The sequence below is a fragment of the Hemitrygon akajei genome, chromosome 9, assembly GCF_048418815.1.
Source record: "Hemitrygon akajei chromosome 9, sHemAka1.3, whole genome shotgun sequence".
Taxonomy (NCBI): Eukaryota; Metazoa; Chordata; class Chondrichthyes; order Myliobatiformes; family Dasyatidae; genus Hemitrygon; species Hemitrygon akajei.
Window position 1 is genome coordinate 161,844,875 of NC_133132.1, and position 13,717 is coordinate 161,858,591.

At 40.3% G+C, this 13,717-nt stretch overlaps 1 protein-coding gene across 1 annotated transcript in view; it reads right to left on the reverse strand.

The window, feature by feature from the left end:
• Positions 1 to 4,462: 4,462 nt before the first annotated feature.
• The window catches only part of lama4 (laminin, alpha 4), a 186,053-nt gene continuing 176,798 nt past the window's right edge, over positions 4,463 to 13,717 (reverse strand). The window contains exon 40 of the mRNA XM_073057415.1: positions 4,463 to 10,464. Coding sequence (XP_072913516.1) covers positions 10,313 to 10,464 — 152 coding nt within the window. The 3' untranslated portion in view covers positions 4,463 to 10,312. The remainder of the gene's footprint in view (positions 10,465 to 13,717) is intronic.

Here is a 13,717-nt window from a genome sequence, read left to right on the forward strand (position 1 = left end):
CACCCATGGCTAAGGATGCTTCAAATATCTTTGCTAGGGCCCTTGAAATTTTTGCACTAGCTGCCCATTGGGTCTGAGGGAACATTTTGTCAGACCCTAGGGATTTATCAGCCCTAATTTGTCTCAAAACAGCAGACACCCCCTCCTCTGTAATCTGTATAGGGTCCATGACCTTGCTGCTGCTTTGCCTCACTTCTGTAGTCTCCATGTCTATACTTGCGGAAATATAAGACCAAAAACTCCATTTTAGATCTCCCCTGTCTCTTTTAACTTCACACACAGATTATTACTTTGATCTTCCTGAGGACCAATCTTGTCCATTGCAATCCTTTTGCTTACTATATCTGTGGAAACCATTAGGATTCTCCTTCACCTTGTCTGCGAGTGCAACCTTACACCTTCTCTTAGACCTCCTGAGTTCCTTCTTTAGTGATACGTGCATTTCTTATACGCTGCAAGTTCCTCATTTCTTCCTACCTGCCTATACTTGCAATGCACCACCTTTTTGTTTCTTAATGAAGGCCTCAAAATCTTTCAAACCAAGGTTCCCTAAACGGGTTATCCTTCCCTTTTACTCTGACAAACTCTGTACTCTGAAAATTTCACCTTTGAAAGCCTCCCACTGGGACTTCCGGTAAGATGGCGATTGTTTAGCTGCTCCGAACTTTTGTTCCGTTACTGTCGCTACCTTTGCACTAAATGTCTCCATTTTTTAAACCTTAGTTAGGAATTATTTCGGTATCTCTTACTTGCCTGTGAATATATCTAACTTACAATGTCTAGCAAGAGTTCTAAATCCGGGAGAAAAGAAGCTGTGACCCCGTCGGACGAGACGATGGTTGCGCTTGGAAAGCTCCGAGACGAAATCTTAAAGGAATTTGAAAGCCTCCCACTTAGCAAGTACACCTTTGCCAGAAAACAGCCTATCCCAATCCAGAAAATTCTCATACCATCAAAATTGGCCTTTGTCCAATTTAGAATCTCAACCTGAGGACTAGATCTATTCTTTTCCATAATTACATTGAAACCACTGGCATTATGATCACTAGATGCAAAGTGTTCCCCTGCACAAACTTCTGTCACCTGCCCTGTCTCATTCCCTAAGAGGTGATCAAATATTGCACTCTCTCCCAGGACTTCTATGAACTGATTAAGGAAAGTTTACTGAGCACATCTGACAAATTCTTTCCAATCCGCCCCTTTTACAGTCAGTATGTGGAAAGTTAAAATCACTTACTATAACAGTCTTATGTTTCTTGCAACAGGCTGCGATCTCTCAACAAGTCTGCTCCTCTAAATCCCATCGACTGTTGGGTGGTCTATAACATAATCCCATTAACATGGGCATATCTTCTTATTTCTCAGTTCTACCTTAAAGCTTCACTAGATTAGTTCTCCATTCTGTCCTAACCGAGCACTGCCATGACATTTTCCCTGAGTAGTAATTTCACTCCTTCCCCTTCAATCTCTCTTGCTTCATCATGTCTAAAACAACAGCAGTCCAGAATATTGAGATGACAGCCCTGCCCCTCCTGCAACCAAGTCTCACTAATGGCCATAGTGTCATAATTCCACATGCTGATCCATGCCCTAAGCTTATCTGTTTTTCCTGTGATACTTCTTGCACTGAAAAATGTGCTGCTAAGAAAATTAGTCCCACCATGCTTGACCTTTTGATTCCTGACTTTGTATGTAGGCTTAACTACATCTTTTCCCATAACTGATCCACTATCTCTTCTAGTGCTTTGGCTCCCATCCCACTGCAATTCCAGTTTAAATTCCCACGTACAGCACTAGCAAACCTTTCTGCTAGGAATTAGGAATTCCCCTTCAGTTCAGGTGCAGACTATTCCTTCTGTACAGATCTACCTCCCCTGGAAGAGAGACCAATGATCCAAAAATGTGAAGCCATCCCTCCTGCACCATCTCCTTATCCACATATTAAACTGTATGATCTTCCTATTTCTGGTCTTGATAGCATGTGGCATGGGTCACAATGCTGAGATCACAACCCTGGAGGTCCTGTCCTTCAACAGCATCTAACACCCTGCATTCACTTTGAAGGATCTCGTCACTCCTCCTACCCAAGCCTATTCCCCTGGATTAATTATTTGCAGGCAAGAAAAAGTCTGCATCTGTGTCATTTCAGCACAGTGGTAGGGATCCAGACATACTGAATACACAACGACTGTTCTTACAGAACCTATATTCAGATTTTTCATCTTTGTTTTTGTATCTAATCACAAGTTTTGTAGCTACTTAAGATTGTTAATAGAATGATTTAAAAATTTTTAAACTATTTTCTATAAAGATATTAAAACAATTGAAACATGGCATAGCCTCAGAATACTTCCCTTTAGAACAGTAATGAGGAAGAATTTATTTAGTCAGAGGGTGGTGAATCTGTGGAATTCATTGTCACAAACAGCTGTGAAGGCCAATTCATTGGGTATATTTAAGCAGAAATTGTAAGTTCTTGATTAGTCAGGACATCAAAGGTTACAGGGAGGGGGGACGAGAATGGGGTTGGGATGGATAATAAATCAGCCATAATGGGATAGCAGAGAAGACCAAATGGACCAAATGGACGAATTCTGCTCATATGTCTTAAAATCAGGACAATATTTACATTGTCCTAATTTTTGTAACCAGTTTTGTCATGATCATTATTTGTGAGTAAGGGGAAAATAATTCTGATATTGTTTCTGTCTGGTAATATGTGAAATGGTGTTATAAAAGAACATGTATTAATTGGCATTATTGGATTCCACAGGCAACTTAGAAGATGCAATGGGAGTCACTGCTTGACAATTACGAATGTGCCTATTGATGTCTATGTTACCATGGAAAGACCTTCAAATCTGCAATGTGGACAGGCTTCCTAACAATTCATTGCATCATCACCTGTGGTTCAGTTTCAGCAAATGAAATCTTGAAGTTGGTGCCAGATGCTGTGTCTTCATTTCTTCGTTTGCATCTGAAAAGTTGTTTGATAACTGGTGACCCTCATTGAAGATTACCAGTCTATTTGCCAGTAAAACGACTGATGAGAAATTAACTTTAAATTCTTATTATTGCTGCAGTTATTAAATGATCCAGGAATTGCGTCAAATTCGTGCCATGGATAGATTCTATATTACACCTAGTCCAGCCAAAATCCTGGAGTGACTCAGGATCTTATAATCACTTTCATAGCCCACATTAAGTTGCTCAGAGATTGGCTCATTAGTCTCCTCTTCTGACATCAATTAACCTTAGTTACAAAACCTTCAAGGGCTATTATAGGATTTGGCATTGAAATAGGGATAAATTCTCATTAACTCCCCTCCCCGGAGCATGCCCTCTTGAAGGAAAGTGTACAGAAGAGTCAGTCTTTTTGCCTCAACAAGTGTTTTGTATTCTACCATCAAAGCTTGGAAACAAGTCTTTTATGATTCGCTACTTCCTCTCCTGCTTGTCCAGATAATCCGAGGAACACACACAAAATGCTAGAGGAATGCAGCAGGTCAGACAGCATCTATGGAAAGGAATAAAGAGTCAATGTTTGGGACCACGACTCTTCATCAGGACTCATTGACTCTTCATTGCTTTCAGTAGTTGCTGAGTTCTTGTAGCATTTTGTATGTGTTACTCTGGATTTGCAGCATCAACATCTTGTATCTCTTGAACCTTCCAGTAGATCTGATTATTTATTTCTAAAACTGCTGAACTTAATAATAGCTCTGATGGTCTGATTCAATATTTGTCAGTCTTATTCAATCATCATCATATCTGAATTGATTCTTCTCCTCTGACCTGTTGTGAAGGCATCTGAAACCTATTGTGCTGTGTGGCTCTGTACTTGGACTATTCCACTGTGGTCCTGGCCACACCCACACTGCCCAACTCCAAAGTCTTAATCTCATGCAAAGTTTGATGCTGTATTCTAACTTGAACCACGTACCATTGATTCACTGCTTGAATTAGAGTCATAGAAAGATACAAGTACATCCACACTGATTGTCCATTAAATCCTACACCCATTGTGGCACATGGCATAGCAGTTAGCATGATGCAAGTATAGTTCAGGAAACTCCGGAGTTTGGAGTTCACTTCTGGTGCCCTTCTATAAGGCGACTCTCTACATCTTTCCCCGTGGAATATATGGTTTTTCAACAGGTTTCCTCCCTAGTCCACAGACTCTATTGAGTGGGTAAATTGGTCATTGTAAATTGTCCCGTGATTACGCTAGGGTTAATTGGGTTTGTTGGGGATTGCTGGGGCAGTGTGGCTTGAAGGTCAGAGAAGACTCTTTTAGCCCTATATTGGTAAACAAAATAAAATGTTCTCATCAGCCCTTATGGATTCTAACATACTGGCTGGAAGATGGAAGGAATAAGAATTCAGAAACAGTTGAAGCATCTCTTTGAGTATCAGTAGTGTTCTGCACAATGTTTGTAAATGAAAGATCACAATGAAAAAATTTGCACATCAGGTTTTACAGTTTATTAGAGCATTGCTGCTAATAGCGTCACCAACAGATATTTAAAGCATAACTGTTTACATTTGTATATTTTCCAAGTGCCCAAAAGTCATTTTTATTTTTGGAGGAAGGCTGGCTGTATATTTTAAATGCACAGGAGTGACAGCCAATAATTCAGTGAAAAGGTTATCTATAATTGGTTGGATTTTTTTTTTTGACAGATCATATCACATTGTTTTGGGATTGGTATATGTAGGTTTGTTCCGAGGTATCCGGGTCCCTCAGCCTGAACTTTCCCTGAAGACACACACCCAACAATTTAGGAACAGTTTCTTCCCTTCCGTCATCAGATTTCTGAACAGTCCATGGATCCACACTACCTCACAAATTTAGTTCTTTCTTTGCACTACTTTTAAGCACATAACATATACTATAAAATACAATAATATATGCTTATTATTGTAATTTGCAGTGCTATATACTTTATGTATTGCACTGTACAAATTTCACAGCATATGTTAGTGGTAATAAATCTGATAATTTGATTAAAATGTTCATTCAAATTAATCTTTTATTCTCATGGTTGTTTCTCAATCAATTGGTATTTGATAGATAAGCTTTCAGTTACAAGATAATTGGAAAAATAAACAAAAGTTACACATTAGAAGTAAAAGTATTCTTATAAAAACTTGAGTTTTTATTTGAATTTCGTCTCCTTGTACTTGAACCTATTGTCCCACAGAAGCTGCAGGATTCAGATATGAACAATACCAATATTGAGTCACAAGATGAAATGGCCATATGGAAGATTTTATTTTTCAAAGGTTTATTAATGCCTATTTAAAGAACTTGTTTACTTGTACATTTTGTGCTTGTGGGATCAGTGACTATGAAGATGAATTATTGTGCTTTGATTTGACCAATAAAACAGTTTGTTCCATGAACATTTCCTATTAATTTAAGTACAGAGTAGAGATCAAGAATGAGTTTATAATAACATGTGGTACAGCCTGAGACAAATAGAACATCCACTTAAGGACAAGGATTAGATATGTTTTTCTCCCCCTCCACATTTTCCAGAGATTCGCAGAGGACACTGTATGATTCTGTTTTGAAGTATATTTACTTATTCGATGTATTAAGAGGCTGCATGGAATAAGCCCTTCCGGCCCTTCAACCTGTATCACCAGCAATATCCAAATTTAATCCTAGCCTAATCGTGGGTCAATTTACAACGATTAATAATCTCATCGCCCAACTGTGGGAGGAAACCCATGCAGTCACCGGGAGACTAACCACTCCGCTAATGGCTGTGCAGTTATCTCATTTTTCTAACCGAGGAAGAAGCACAGTTTGAGTTGACACATTTCTGCTGACTTGGGAAAGGCTTTTAAAGGCTGGAATTTCCAAAGGATTTTTTTTAAGCTATTTAACTTATTAATACTGGGTTTCTGGTGCTGCAGAGTATTGTCAGTCCTGATGAAGGGTGCTGGGCCCAAAATATCGACTGTTTACACTTTACAGGCATATTTTGAAAGGCCATAAATGGCAAAGCAGATGTTAGAACATTGTATTCTGGTTGCAAAACAGTAACAGCGTGTATGTGTAGGCTTACCACCAGAGGGCCCCACAGGATTCAATATGCTTTCAGTCTTAATATCAGATTAAAAAAAGCAGAAGCCAGCAGCAGCTGAGAGAAAAATGCTGCCTTTACTTAGTCCAAAGAATATTAATGGAAATATTTCACATTGTATATGTGCCCCAAACACCTGTTGGTTTATAATTCAGTTTGTGACCAGAACAATGTAATTGTACCCCAGTTCCCAGATTAATATAGTCTGCTGCCGCAAAGAGGGTAACATTCATGGGAAGATGGCCTCCATTTTCATTTGAGATTTTCCAGCATTTTGATGCATAGAAATGTGGAATATTTTCACCTCAGGTTTGGGGAGATGTGGTGAACTACATATACCTGTCTGGACACGCCCCCGATGACTGCTCCTGTGGCTCCTCCCACAGACCCCTGTATAAAGGTGATGGAGGTCTGAGCCCGGCCTCTCTGTCTCCAGGATGTAGTATAGTGGTCACTCACTGCTTGTTCCTTCTTCCAGTCAATAAAAGCCGATATCTCGCCTTTACGTCTCAGAGTGAGTTATTGATGGTGCATCAGGAGACTAGAACTAGAAGTGAAAGATCAGGGAAACTTCTTCGCTCCAAGGCTGATGTGAGTGTGGAATGAACTATCGGCAGAAAAAGTGGACGCGGCTTCGACTGTGATATTCCAGTGAAGTTTGGACAGTGCTTCTAGATGGGAGTGGTTTGAAGGGATATGGTCCGGGTGCAGGTAGTTGGGACTAAGATCACACAAAATGCTGGAGGAACTCAGCAGGCCAGGCAGAATCTATGGAAAGTATTTACGATCAGTCCTGATGAAGGGTCTTGGGCCCAAAATATCGACTGTTTACACTTTTCCCTAGATGCTGCCAGGCCTGCTGCATTCATCCAGCATTTTGTGCGTGCTACTTTGGTTTCCAGCATCTGCAGGTTTTCTCTTGTTTGGGGCTAAGGTCAGGTCAGCATAGACTAGTTACTCCAAAACTTGGGCATCTGTACATCCTGCTGCAACTAGATCCTTGACACCTACATCGGGAGACCACAGTCTATGCAGATCGGAAATAACATCTCCTCACTGACAATCAATACTGGCGCACCTCAACAATGCATGCTTAGCCTACTGTTGTACTCTATACGCCCATGACAGTGTGGCTAGGCACCATCTATAAGTTTCCAGATGACACCACCATTGGCAGAATTTCAGATCGTGACGAGAAGTACAGGAGTGAGATTGATCAGCTGGTTGAGTGATGTCACAGCAACAATCTTGCACTACCCATCAGTAAGACCAGGAACAGAATGAGGACTTAAGGAAGGGGAAGTCTAGGAAACACAGATCAATCCTTATTGATGGATCAGAAACGGAAAGAGTGAGCAGTTTCAAGTTTCTGTGTGTGAACTTCTTCAAAGATCTATCCTGGACCCAACATATGTTGCAATTACAAAGAGGACATGATGACAGCTGGGAGGTTGTGGAGAATTGGTATGTCAACAAAGACACTTGCAAATTTCTACAGATGTATTTTGGAGAGTATTCTAACTGGTTGTATTACTGTCTGTATAGAGGGGCACAAGATCTGAAAAAGCTGCCTGAAGTTGCCAACACTGCCAGCTTTATCATGGGCACTAGTCTTCCCAGCTTCCAGGACACCTTCACCTCAATAAGGTGGCATCCATGATTAAGGACCCTCATGACCCAAGACATGCCCTTTCCTCATTGCTACCATCAAGGAGAAGGTACAGAAGCCTGAAGGTACACATTCAATGATTCTGGAACAGCTTCCCCTCTGCCATCAGATTTCTGAATGGACAATGAACCTCAATACTTTTTTTCCTCTCTTCCTGCATGGCTTATTTAACTTAACTTATATATTTATACATATATTTTAAAATGTATTTTTATGTAGAAGCCTTGTTACACTGCTAAGTTCTCTGAAGGATACAGACCTAAAAGAGAGGGGTAGGGCTCAATTGTAATACATTTAAATTTGCTGATGATTCAGTGACAGTTTGGCATAGAAGATGGATGTAGTCAGGCTAAATTAATAAGCAAGGATATGGTTGTAGAAAGTAATGCAGGAAATACATAATCTTTGGTAGAAAAAGAGAAAGGTAGAGTATTTTTAACTAGTGGGTAATGTTAGTGTTCATTGGAATCTCGGAGACTCAGCATATGAATCGTTGAAAGTTAATTACAGTTTTAACAAGGAATTAGGAAAGCAGAAGCTTATTGCAAGAGAATGTGAATACAAAGGTAGTGATATCTAGTTGCAATTCTATAAGGTCATGGTGAGCCGTAGGTCTCTACCCTCTGCCATCAGATTTCTGAATTCTCATGGAACCCATGAACACTACCTCACTACTTTTTTTCTCTCTTTTTGCACTATTCACTTAATTTAAAATAAAGGGCAGACAGATTTGTGATAGAGTAGGTACAGTGACTGATGGTGGACTTGACCCCGTGTTGTGTCCAGCTCAGAGAAAAGAGCAACCGTCTCATTGACATACAAGAGGTTCTGCAGATGCTGGAAATCTTGAACAACGTGCACAAAATGTTAGAGGAACTCAGCAGGTCAGACAGCATCTATAGAGGGAAATTAACAGTCAGCGTTTCAGGTCGAGACCCTTCATCAGGACTGGAAAGGAAGGAGGACAAAACCAAAATATAATGGTGGGTCTTGTTGAGATCTTAAGAAGTTTGTGAGGTTGGTTGCAGGGATAGTGTTTTTTCTTGCTGTGCTGTTGAGAAGAAAGAGTTACAATCTCAAAAATATGGGGGTTAGACATTTGGGACAAAGATTTCTTCACTCAGACAGGAATGAATCTTTGGGATGCTATGCTCCAAGGAGAGGTGGATGTTCAGTTGTTTGGCAGTAAAGATGTATTGATTTTTCAGACATTAGAGGAATCAAGGTGTATTGTATTATGCGGGAAAGTGGTGCCGAGGTAAATGATCAGTCATAATGTTATGGAATCGGAGAGCAGGCATGATACGCTGGAAAGACTACCCCTGCTTCAATCTTTAGGTTCTTTTCAAGTTCTGTCAATGGGGAATTGGAACAGGTGCTCCCTGTAGTAACTCACACCAACAATGATCCCATTTGCTTGTGGTATTTTGTGCAATAATATTACAAATGGTTGTAACTCCTTATTTAAATTGATCACCCCATTCCTCAGTTTTCTTTTGTAAACAGCTTATCCCCAATAATTTTCATTCAAGTTAAAACAAAAATGGGAATGTGCTGTTGCAGTCTCCCCCCGCTTGTTTTCTTTTCTTAATTCTGTTTTTACAGACTGCTCTCCCCATTCCCATCCTCCTCCTTGTCCACAGCAAGAAGAAATCTTTAAACACTTGGGGCAGCTCTTGAGTGACGTGACAGCTGCAGACCCAGCTGGCAACTGCATATGTGAAAGAAACAGGCCGGTTTTTAACAGTTCTGAGACAAGCAAGTTGTACAATTATGACTTCTTAAAGCAAGGATGACCCAAGTTTTTTTTTTGTGATTATTTTATCTTGTAGAATGCCTCCGATTAGGCTCATGGATCTGTAGTCTGCTGCTGGAAGTGGAATGGCGTGACATACTCACTAATTAAAATTAAAAGTTTAGTCTCTGTGCTGGATAATCAGCCCAGCTCATTGTAAAGGTCAGGTGAGTGGTCTTCAGCAATAGATCACACAGAAGATGAGCTCTTTTGGACAACTGTTGGGAAACCAAAAGGGCATCATTACCTCAACCGCACAGTGTGAGTTTGTATAGAGGACTGTTTTTTATTATCCCTGGGGTCCATGGACCCCCCCCCCATTAATGGTAGGGGTCCATGGCATAAAAAAGTTTGGGAAGAATGTATTACTCAGTGGAAGTGCGGGCTTTACATTGGCACCCTCTGAGTATTATCTGATCTGATTAATTTGAGATTCTGCTGTTCGTATATGTGCACTGTGAAAAATGGCATACTCTGCACTGGTAGTGAGCTGGTAACAAAACTGGATTTTTTTTGTGCTTTCAAGAATGAAGGAGCAAACAGAACATTTATTGGTTCTAAATAGATTACACTTGGAAAAGTAAAATGATGTTCATGAACAAACTGGAAACTGATGGGATGAAAGTATTGATGTGACCCGACCAAATCAATTCGGACCCCAACCCTGCCCCTGAAAACTTCACGAGAAAGTAATTTGTCTCCGCTTTCCTTCACGTTCCTGCATATTACTCATAGAAGCAGAGTTGACAAGTACTAGGCTGCTGGTGCTGGGCAAGAGTTGATGTTGACTCCTCCGCTGACCAGTGCCGCTTTGGTGAAAATGACAGGAGCTTCATTGATGTTGAAGTTTCTCATGCAGCCAGTGAATGAATGGCGTATTCTCAGTTTTGGGCTGAGCAATGACTCTAAGGAAACAGAATGGAAATTAGTGCAAATTAATAAAACCGTAACTTACACTTTCCTTGATCTTTAAAGTTCAAAGTAAATTTATTATCTAAGTACATATATTTCACCATATACAGCCCTAAGATTCATTTTCTTGAGGGCATACTCAACAAATCTATAGAATAATTATAACAGAATCAATGAAAGAGCACCCAACTAGGGTGTTCAAATAAAGCACAGAAGACAGTGAATTGTACAAATATGAAAAGAAAAAAACAATAACAAATAAGTAAGTGATAAATTTCAAGAACATGAGATGAAGAGTCCTTGAAAGTGAGTCCATTGGTTGTGGACCATCATTGAACCTGAAACATTAACTGAGTTTGTCTCTCTCCACATGTTTTTATTTCAGATTTACAACATCCGCACTATTTTGCTTTTGGATTAAAAAAGGTAAATTAATCAACTTGAGCCAAGCTCTCCTAGATTAGGAAAATAATGTATATTACCAATATATACCAAATAGCAGATTCCATCAAATAATGGGATATTACCAACGTATACCAATGATCTTCCAAGAGGAATACAAACTTGTCATATGGTTTGGAGCTTGCATACCTGAATTACCTGAAGAGCAGTGTTGGCATTGACTCTTGGTAGGGTCACCTATGCCAACCAGGCTAAGGGGTAGAGACCAGACTAAGAGTGGTCCACTGGTCTTCCAGGTCCGGGGATTCAGCTCAGGGCTAACAACACTGACTGGTCAAAAAACAGTTATGAAAGCAGCAATGAAGAATCCTTCTGTACAGACAGATGGAGGACCTTCACTGCTGCCCTAAATGGTGGCAATGTAACGGGCAATGAGTAAGTATGCACAGTAATAGATATTACCAATGTATACCCAATAGCAGATGATATTTTTGTCCTTTGGTGGTGGTTTGGAGCCGCCACCAAGCAGGATAGAACCAGACTACAGCGCACAGTGAGGACTGCCAAGCGCATTATTGGAGCCTCCCTGCCCTCTATTGTGGACCTGTACTCTTCCAGGTTGAAGAAGAGGGCGGGGAACATCATAAAGGACTCCTCCCATCCTGCGCACGGACTGTTTGATCTGCTTCCGTCTGGTAGGCGCTTCAGATCCCTCCAGACTAAGACTAATAGGCACTGGAGAAGTTTTTTCCCTACTGCGGTCACTTTGCTGAACGGTTAACTGCCGGTTAACTCTCGGCTAACTATTACTTGGATTGCACTACCTGTATGTACAATTTATATTTTCATTTATATTTATCATTATTATTGTTATGAGCAGAGAGACAACATCTGCCGGAAGTAAATTCCTTGTATGTGCATAGGTACTTGGCGATTAAAGTCTGATTCTGATTCTGATTACTCCAGCTGTATGTTTCATTGTTGCGGTTCCAGTCAAGATCCTGGAGAGATTAACTAAATACACCAATATACCTTCAAAGTTAGTTTATTATCAAAGTACAAACATGCCACCATATACAACTGAGATTCATTTTCTAGCAGGCATACTTATTAAATCCAAAAACCATAATAGAGTCAAGGAAAGACTGCACCAACAGAGTGGACGACCAGTGCGCAAAAAACAACAACCTATGCAAAAAAGAAACAGATGGAGGACCTTCATTGCTACTCTAAATGCCAATGGTGTAACAGGTAGTAAGTAAAAATAAAAAGAGTGAAAGATATAATAATCAATACATTATTAATAAATATCAAGAGCATGAGATGGAGAGCCCTTGCAAGTGAGTCCAAGGTTGAGGGAACTACTCAGTGAGGGGGAAAGTGAAGTTGTCAAGTGCCTGATGGTTGTATGGTAGTAACTGTTCCTGAACTTGGTGGAGAGAGTTATTGAGCTTCCCTGAGCAAATATTGGAACAATACTTAGAGGTTCTGTCTACAGCTGACCACTTTTTTTTACTGGGTTCTTTTCGGAAAATTTTCCTTGTGAAGAACTGTCAGGAATATCTGCCACAACAACTCTCTGATGATCAGTTCTAGAGATTAAAAGTTAGCTAGATTGAGACCACATGCTGAGCTTCAAAGGAAAGGGAACTCCTTATTCCTAAATTGATTGCATTTGAAAGACAATCATTACAAGCAGAATGTGTTATTCAATATACCCCAGTTTTATATTTCTTCATTTCATAGGTTGAAAAAAATGCCGAGCACATATATACAGTACTGTGCAACAGTCTTATATAAAGCTAGGGTGCCCAGGACTATTGCACAGTACTATATTTGTCAACGTGGAGCAGAGTGTGAGCTTGTAAGTCAGGCAGGTGCAAAGAATGTTGGGAATAGCAAGAGTAGAGAATTGTGGGATAGGTGTGGGAAAGGAGGCAAAGGAGGAGTGCCGGGGTGGGAACTGATTTGAGAGCAGACACATCCAGCCCTGAGACACCAGGAAAAGTTGCTTGATTCCAAGCAATTGGTTAATTGATCATTACAGAAAGTCACCCTGGTGCTTCCCACTCCATCCCTTCTCCGTTCCCTGTTTCCCAACATGATTCCTCTCTCCTTGTCCCCTTCCTACTCTCAGTCCACAATAGATACCCATATCAGAATCAGGCTTATCATCACTCACATATGTTATGAAATTTGTTATTTTTTGTGCAGGCAGAACAGCGCAATACATAAAATTACTACGGTACTGTCGAGGTACCCTAGCTATATATGTGCCCAAGACTTTTGCACAGTACTGTAGTATCACTAAAAACACAGAACGTTACAGCACAGTACAGGCCTTTTTAACCTTCACTAAGATCCTAACTTTTCCTTCCTATGTACCCTTTTATTTTTCTATCATCCATGTACCTATCTAACAGTTTCTTAAATGTCCCTAATGTTTCTGTCCCTATCACTTCCCTTGGCAGGGTGCTTCACATACCCACCAATCTTTAAAAAAAAATGTTACCTTTGACATCTCCCTCCCCTATTCTTTCCTCCAATTACCTTAAAATTATGCTCCCCCATGGTAGCCTTTCTCACCCTGGAAAACTGTCGCTAAATGTGCGCCTGATCTATTCCTCTTACCATCTTATACACCTGTCATCCTCCTTCACTCTAAAGAGAAATGTCCTAGCTTGCTCTATGCATGCTCATTAGGAGTAGTCCCTAAAACCAGGCAGCATCCTGATAAATTTCCTCTATACCCTCTCTAGAGCTTCCACATCCTTCCTATAACGAGGTGACCAGAACTGAACACATTAGTCCCAAGTGTGGTCTAACTAGGGTTTTATAGAGCTG